Source organism: Arachis duranensis, chromosome 7 (assembly GCF_000817695.3).
Source record: "Arachis duranensis cultivar V14167 chromosome 7, aradu.V14167.gnm2.J7QH, whole genome shotgun sequence".
In the NCBI taxonomy this organism is placed as follows: Eukaryota; Viridiplantae; Streptophyta; class Magnoliopsida; order Fabales; family Fabaceae; genus Arachis; species Arachis duranensis.
In genome coordinates this window covers 2,972,153-2,979,680 of record NC_029778.3, presented here as the reverse complement: position 1 = coordinate 2,979,680, position 7,528 = coordinate 2,972,153, and the positions used below count along the sequence as shown (strand labels likewise).

Genomic DNA, 7,528 nt, shown 5'->3' with positions numbered 1-7,528 from the left:
TGAAAACAGAAATAGAAATTTTAGTACCTGAACCAACAAACATAATATTGAATCTCAGTTTCTCAGTCTCTCAATCTCTATCTCAATATCTCAAAACAAATGCTACCTTAATTAACCAATCACCCTTTTTTCACTTTCATTTTCAAAAATTAAAGAGAGAATAATATATAGTTATGGACAATTTTTTTTGTCATGTTAACTACAAAACTAATTAATTTCGGTTGGTTTAGTATTAGTTTACTGGTCCGTTTAAACAAGTGTCAGACGTTCGAATTTTGTCTTATACACACAATAAATTTATTAGTCGGCGATAACTCTTAAATAGAATTCAAATACACTATAATTAATCCTTAACTTGCCAGATAAAAAAATACTATAAAAAAATTAATTATAAAACTGTTAGTCATTAAAATGCGTATGTCTTACCTATATCTTTTATGTTTAAGGGTTGGTAACCAAATGAATCACCAGAGAAAGACATCAATGGAGTGTGCATAGGAAGCAATGGAGTGTGAAAAGGAAGGAGGAAGCCCATCATGCGAGGATAGTAATTTGAAGGAGGAGGAAGAGGAGGAGGGCCACCGCGACGAGGTGGTGGCCTTTTCGGACTATACCTCGAACCAGGAGGGGGATGAGGAATACTACCCCATTGATTTGGATAATAATAATAACCAAAACCATTGTGAATTGAGTCACTTGTTGAACCTTCTAACCCATGAACCTTCATAGCACGTAGTGTTGAAATTCTTTCCTCTAATTAATATAGAAAAAAATTCATTCAATCAAAATGTGTTATTCGTGTTCAATGTAAATTCATTTAGAAAATAGAATATGCAAAAATGAGTTGGAAATTAAAAGTTTGTGCAAGAGAAATAGAGAAATAAGAAAACTCACCCTTGGATAATTCATGTGCCAAGGCATGTGAAGATAAGAGGAAAACACAAAGAAGAACAAACGAAATATAGTCCTTAGAATTAGCCATTGATAATATAAGACAATTTATGTAATAACAATCCTTTATATAGCTTAAGACCCTATATGATAATAAGTTAATGACATACACAATTGCTATGTTTAAGGGATCATATCATTTGAAAATGCATGGTCAACTTGGCCTTTATAGAAACCTAACGAACTGTCAAGTAGTATACACTACTAGACCTATAAGGTTGCATTAATATGACAGAATAAGACACTGAAAACAATAGGAATGGAGCTAGATAAAATATTGGAGGGGCAAAAAATATTTACACAATAAAATAAGACTAAAATAAAATTTTAAAGGGAGTTAAACTGAAATTTACATATAATTTACATATAAAAAATTAAAATTAGAGAAAATTATTGCCTCCTGTCAAAATAGATACAAAATACACTAATTCAATATCTTTACACACATTGTCTCTATCCATATTTTTTTTTGTCAAATATAATTTTGTGTCTCAATACCCTGTCTTTATAATGCAGCCTAATATATAGTACCATTATAAAAGTTCTTACGTAAAAGTCCAAATTAAAAAAAAAAACATATACAAATAATTATATTTTTTAATATATCATTTACATAAAAAAAATTTGTTGAGTTTGAGTAAATAATTTTATGTAAATATTTTATTTTAACTTTTTTTTATTTATCTTATACGTATCATATTCTTTCTTTTGAGAATTAACAATGATTAAACTCTAAATATTTTTTCTCATAAAAATTGTACATGTTATGAAAAGATTTATTTTAAAAACTTAGGTTAAGTAATAAAAAACATAAAAATTATATTTTAAATAAATATTATTATTTAAATATTATCTATGCTATCTCGAGTCTTATGTTATTTTATCCCTTTTTAAGATAAATAAAAAAATAAATTATATGATATTTTTATTGTGATGCTTAAATTATCTAATTTATCTTTTAAAATAAAAAATAAATTATTTAAAATTTATTAAATATTGATATTTTTTTGTGTGTATGGAAGTAAAAGTAGTGATATACCTTAATATTATAATTTTTGATGTTTTACAAAAGTGTGGAAGATACACAAATCGTAGGGTTTAATTTCTATACTTCAAATTTTTTAATTTTTTTTAACAAAAATTTCTTGGTCTGATTTATGTACTCTGACAAATCTCTCAGTCCGATTCCTTTATTTTCACAAATTGAACGGTCCGATTTTTGTACTTCTCACAAATTGAATGATTCGATTTTTGTTTATCTAATTAAATAGTTTCACATTTGAAAATAACACTCCATCAACCCACATTTAAAAAAAAAATATCGTTATTATTCTAATATCAAAAACAAAATCTGTTAAATATTATCTATTTATTTTTCTTTTAATTTAGACACAATATTAAAAACATTATAGTACTCCTCGAAAGAAAAAGTGAGAATGACACAAAAGGTGGGGAATGCAATAACTAATGCAATATTCCTCCTGTACATGAATAGTAAAGACATAGTAATAACTGCTAACATGCAAGAGACAATTATTTGAATATGCATAGTCACTTGGCTAGTATAGAAAGCCAATAATCAACTACATTATTGGAAGAGAAATTTTATTATTTATTTCAATATATATATGCAGATTTGCCTATATATGGCCTATGAAGCACGGATTCTCTTATGGTGCCGGCGTATCCGTGTCGGATACGAATTCGATACCGACACTCGGTGGATACTTCAAACGAGCGTATTGGCGGCGTGTCTTCTCGTAGTGCAAAATTTTAATGGAGCAGTCACGAATCTGGACGAGTCTAACCCGAATCTTGGTGGAGCAGCCATGAATCCGAACAAGTCCGACCCGATCCAGATGTTCATGAGACGGATCTTTCTGCTGGACTGCAAATCTTAAATTAATTTTGTGATTTTATGGCCCGATTAACCAATTTTTTTCTTTATAATTGATTCATGATGGACTTGGAGGAGAAAAATTGATACATTTTCTGCTAGCAAGATGGCAAGAGTAGATTAAAATTTTTTATTTTTTTTAATAATTGCATAATTTTAAGACTTTTTATGCAATTATATTTACTCTTATATTTACAATATAATATTTTATTAATTTAATATATTATTTAAATTTTAATTCACAACGTATCCTAAACGTGTCGTATCCATTTTTTATAAAAAGAACGTATCGACGTATCTGTGTCGTGTCGTATCCGTATCGCGTGTTGTATCGGTACTTCCTAATATATGGCACCATATATGAAGACCAATGGAGTTAATGACTTAAATGTAATTGAAAAATTGAAAAATTTATGTAGATAAATTAAATAAAAAAATTATATCGATATTTTAAATTAAATTTCATTATATACATATCTCATTTCACTTTTGATGTAAATTAAATTTATATGTTTTTAATATAAATTAAATAAAATTAATTCGATTTATATATATATATATTTTATATTAATTTCGATTTATTACTAATACAACCTATATATATGTAAATCGAATCAACTTAATTTTATTTATTATTTATACCGATTAATAATATCTTTTTAAGTTAATTTATTTTATATTTATATAATATATAATTTGTGAAATAATTAAAATATTATGTTAATTAAATTATCATTGTATATAATAATTTAATTAGTAAAAAAAGGTAAAATAAAATATATGAAATTAGGGTTTGTTGACTTCTTAATCCTTATTTCCCTCTGATGCGCCGCCACGGCTTTCTGGGTTCTGCTCCATCCGTCAGCCTCACCTCTCTTCCGTCCGTCACCGCGAATCGTTGGCGTCACCTCCTCCCCCAGCTTCCCAGCCTTGCTTCCTCCTCTGCTCTACGCCTCTGATCCACTCGTGAGCTTGTTTTACTTTAATTTCTCAATTTTCAATTTTTTTATAGCTTGATTCTTGTTTTTTTAATTATCTGGATCTTCCCCTTGTTCAAATCTCTAAATTATGCATGTCTCTCTGTCTAAAATCCAGCTCTCGATTGAACTACTTTGGTTGTGTGTTTTACTTTAGATTTTTTTGATAGATTAATCTTCATTTATATTAATTTTTACATAATTGAATAATATGTCACTCGATTTTTAGGTTTCAAACTTGACTATCAAATGATTAATGATGATGGAGAGATGGAAAGTGAGCAAAGGGTGATGAATTCAAATCTTATTAATATGATTTAATTATGATTTGTTGCAATATTGCAACTTCTTGAGTCTTGTGTTAATTTGTTTAGTGACTACTGACTTGACATTAGGTTTGTTTTTGTGAGTATGTGGTTTGAATCTTGGTTTTTTTAATCATTGTTATATAAATTTTGAAGAGTAGATGATCAAATTAGTCCTGAAAGATTACTCATTCTTCGAATTGGTCTCCGAAAGATTTTTTTAATCAAATTCGTCCTTTAATCATTGTTATATAACATGAAATTTAATTTTGTATGTTGGATTTTAGAGGTTAAAGGGGCGGGGCAGGTACTTGCAGGGCGGGTTAGGGTGCAAGGTTTTACTACTCGCGGAAAGTGTTAGGCGGATTTTTTTTGTCTAATTAGGATGTGGAGGGGTAAGGTAGCGTGAAAACCCGTCCCATTGCCATCCCTTCATGATAGGTTGGACCTTCATGTTCTTCTTGGCTGTTGGCCTGTAATTAGATGCAATATTATCTGTAAGGACACAAGAAATTAAGAAAAAAATAAATAATTCTTTAAAAGATTTTGAAAGTTTTTGTTGTAACTTCTTGCAAATGTTATGTTTTCTGGTGTGGTAGCTTTCAATCTTTTGGATTCAGAGTGTGATTTAGTGTTCTTTGTTTAACTTTTCTTTGGCTTTCATTAGATGGATTGGCAAGGACAAAAGCTAGCAGAGCAGCTGATGCAGATATTGCTGCTTTCCTTTGCTGTGGTTGCATTCACAACTGGATATTTTATGGCTTCTTTTCAAATGATGATCCTCACATATTTTGGTGGTGTTGTTCTAACTACATTGGTGACCGTCCCTAATTGGCCGTTCTACAATCGCCATCCTCTCCAGTGGTTGGACCCAAGCGAGGTAGAGAAGCATCCGAAGCCGCCACCGTCTGCAAACTCAACTTCAAAGAAGAAAGCTGTTAAGAAGTAAGACTTAGAATAGCAAAAGAAAATTTCACTTATTGTGGTTCTAGAAATACATGATTTTAAAGTTTAATTGTTTATACTTTTGACAGTAACTTGCATCCTATTTTAGTTTAATGATTTAATCTCTTTTAGATATTGATAATATAATTAATGGGGTTAGAGGAACATTGTCCTCTCGGTGATGGTAACTTAGTATACAATTTTAATCTTTCTCATGAACTAAATATGCTGCGTCGAACTCTTATGATTAAAACGACCAAATCGATACATATTCAAGTTGATGCGTATATTTCTAAAGACGAAGTTCAAACTAGTAATGCTCTTCCACTTCCCTGGGCTCATTTCTACGTTTTAGTTTGTTGTAAATGATGTGTAACATAGAGCTAGGAAAAATGATTAAAATTATACTTTTATTTATTTTTGGTCTAAGGATTTATAGCTGAAATAAAGTAATAAACTTAGTTTCACAGGTCAAATGACATCTTTTTTTATCACTTCAAATTCGTATTCAAACACACGAATAGTACTTTTATTACAGAAGGCCAAGAATCAACTACATTATTGGAAGAGTATTTTTATTGATTTATTTGAAAGGTTTTATTTCATTCTTTTTTTTTTAGAAGAAAAAGTTTTAATGGGTTGTTGTTGGGATCTGAGCTAAGTTAATCACAATAAAAAATAAGTATAGTCATAAATAAATTTAGAAAATAAGATTGTTTAACACAAAAATTATTTATACGAATTTAGAGGTTTATATATCTTACAATTATATGTCTCCAAAACTAAGGATAGACGATGAGCACACAAACCATTAACCAAAATCCTAAAACAAAAAACGATGCCTTTTCTAGGAACCCGGATCCAACCCAAAACCCGGTTCGGCTTCCTCTTCAACCGCCCTCCTCCTCCTTCTTCTTCTTCTTTGCACTCACGCAAGCTCTTTCATCGAACCCTTATCATGTCTTCGACTATGACGCAGTCCAACAAATCAAAAAGACCGATTTGCCCCTCTTGCTCCAAACCCGCTCGAACCTGCCTTTGCTCTCGGATCCGGGTCTCTGGAATCGAGAATTCCGTGAAAGTAACCATCTTGCACCACGCATTGGAGAGCAAGCATCCCCTTAATTCCACTAGAATCGCCAAGCTGGGACTCAAGAACCTCACTGTTGCAACAGTTTCAGACGTTAATTTCGGTGCCCGGTTTGTGATTCGGTTAATTGACCCGAAGTATTGCAAATCGGGTTCTTCGGTTCGCAATGTGAGAAGAAATGGGTTGCTTTGTCGTCAGTTTGAAGAAGCTGGAGGGACCCGGAAGCTGTTTTGCGAGAAAGATTGTAACTTGGTTGATTCTAGTGGTGGAAAGTGTGGTTTGGAAAATGGTGTTTGTGAGGATGATGATGATTGTGCAATGGTGAATGGTGAAGTTGGGGAAATTTTGGTTCATTCGGATTCTGATCCAAATTGTGGTGTTTATGGAGAAACCAAGAAGTTGTTTGCTGAGGAAGATTTTAACTTGGTTGATAGTGCTAGAAAAGTTGGGCTGCAAAGTTATGGTGCATTGGTGAATGGTGAAGTTGAGAAAAGTTCCAATATTCCAAGTTTTGATACTGATTGTGCTGGAACGCCTGCTATTACTTTTAACATTGGTAAATATGGTAAAGTTAGTTCTCTATCTCATATTTGGATGTCAGATTCTCAATCCAGCTGGTTGTCAAGTTTTGACTATGTTTTGGATCATGATGAAGCTTGTGAAGCACTCTCAAAAGGGTTTTTGGTGAAGAAGTTTCAAAGCAGGAAATTGGATAATAGGGGCATTGATTTGGAAGAATTTGAGGAATTTGAGATTGAGGTTCCACCAGGATCAGCATTACTATTTCCTTCTGATAAGGCTGTTACTATTGGTGAGCTTGATGCTATTGGTTTTGAGGTGAAGAACTTGATTGTTCTGGATGGAACATGGTCTAAGGCAAAGAGAGTTTATAGTGAAAACCCTTGGTTGAATGTCTTGCCTCATTTGAAGCTAGAAGTGAATGAGATGAGCTTGTATAGTGATGTAAGGCACCAACCTAAAGCTGGTTATTTGTCCACCATTGAGAGCATTGTGCATGCATTGAAGGCATTTGGGGAGGAGAATCATGAGGATTTGGATAGACTCTTGGACACTTTTGAGGCCATGGTTGGAGACCAAAGGCGTTGTAAAGATGAGAGATTGAGCAAAACTCTTCCCTAGTTGATGAGGCCTTTTCTTCATTTGACAGAACAAGAAACTGTTTAACCCAAACTAGAAACTATGTTCAATGAATTAAGAATCATTAAACCTATGAGTTTTTAGCTCTTGTATCCCAAGTAGAGATAGAACTATTCATTTTTGTGTGACTTCTACCTTTTGTGACTCAAATTACTACAAAAAATAGTTACACAAACATTTTACCTGTATTTTTTAGCTGCAAGCA

The 7,528-nt window shown here is 31.8% G+C and overlaps 3 protein-coding genes across 4 annotated transcripts; 2 read left to right on the top strand and 1 right to left on the bottom strand.

Moving 5' to 3' along the window:
• Positions 1–406: 406 nt before the first annotated feature.
• Positions 407–1,082, bottom strand: LOC107496463 (uncharacterized). The gene is made up of 2 exons (XM_016117716.3): positions 895–1,082; positions 407–753 (listed from the first exon to the last, which is right to left on the bottom strand). The coding sequence occupies exons 1-2, from the start codon at positions 980–982 to the stop codon at positions 407–409; spliced, it is 435 nt and encodes a 144-aa protein (XP_015973202.2). The 5' UTR covers positions 983–1,082.
• Positions 1,083–3,644: 2,562 nt separating this feature from the next.
• LOC107496464 (signal peptidase complex subunit 1) lies at positions 3,645–5,299 on the top strand. Of its 2 annotated transcripts, none has more exons than XM_016117718.3 (2): positions 3,645–3,814; positions 4,798–5,299. In XM_016117718.3, exon 2 carries the CDS (start codon positions 4,798–4,800, stop codon positions 5,077–5,079), a length of 282 nt encoding a protein of 93 aa, XP_015973204.1. In that variant the 5' UTR covers positions 3,645–3,814; the 3' UTR covers positions 5,080–5,299. The 2 variants fall into 2 exon arrangements, with proteins under 2 accessions (XP_015973204.1, XP_052107960.1); XM_052252000.1 differs by lacking the exon at positions 3,645–3,814 and adding an exon at positions 4,063–4,113.
• Positions 5,300–5,770: 471 nt separating this feature from the next.
• LOC107496461 (uncharacterized) lies at positions 5,771–7,500 on the top strand. The gene has a single exon (XM_016117713.3). The coding sequence runs from the start codon at positions 5,914–5,916 to the stop codon at positions 7,303–7,305; it is 1,392 nt and encodes a 463-aa protein (XP_015973199.1). The 5' UTR covers positions 5,771–5,913; the 3' UTR covers positions 7,306–7,500.
• The last annotated feature ends 28 nt before the right edge of the window (positions 7,501–7,528 follow it).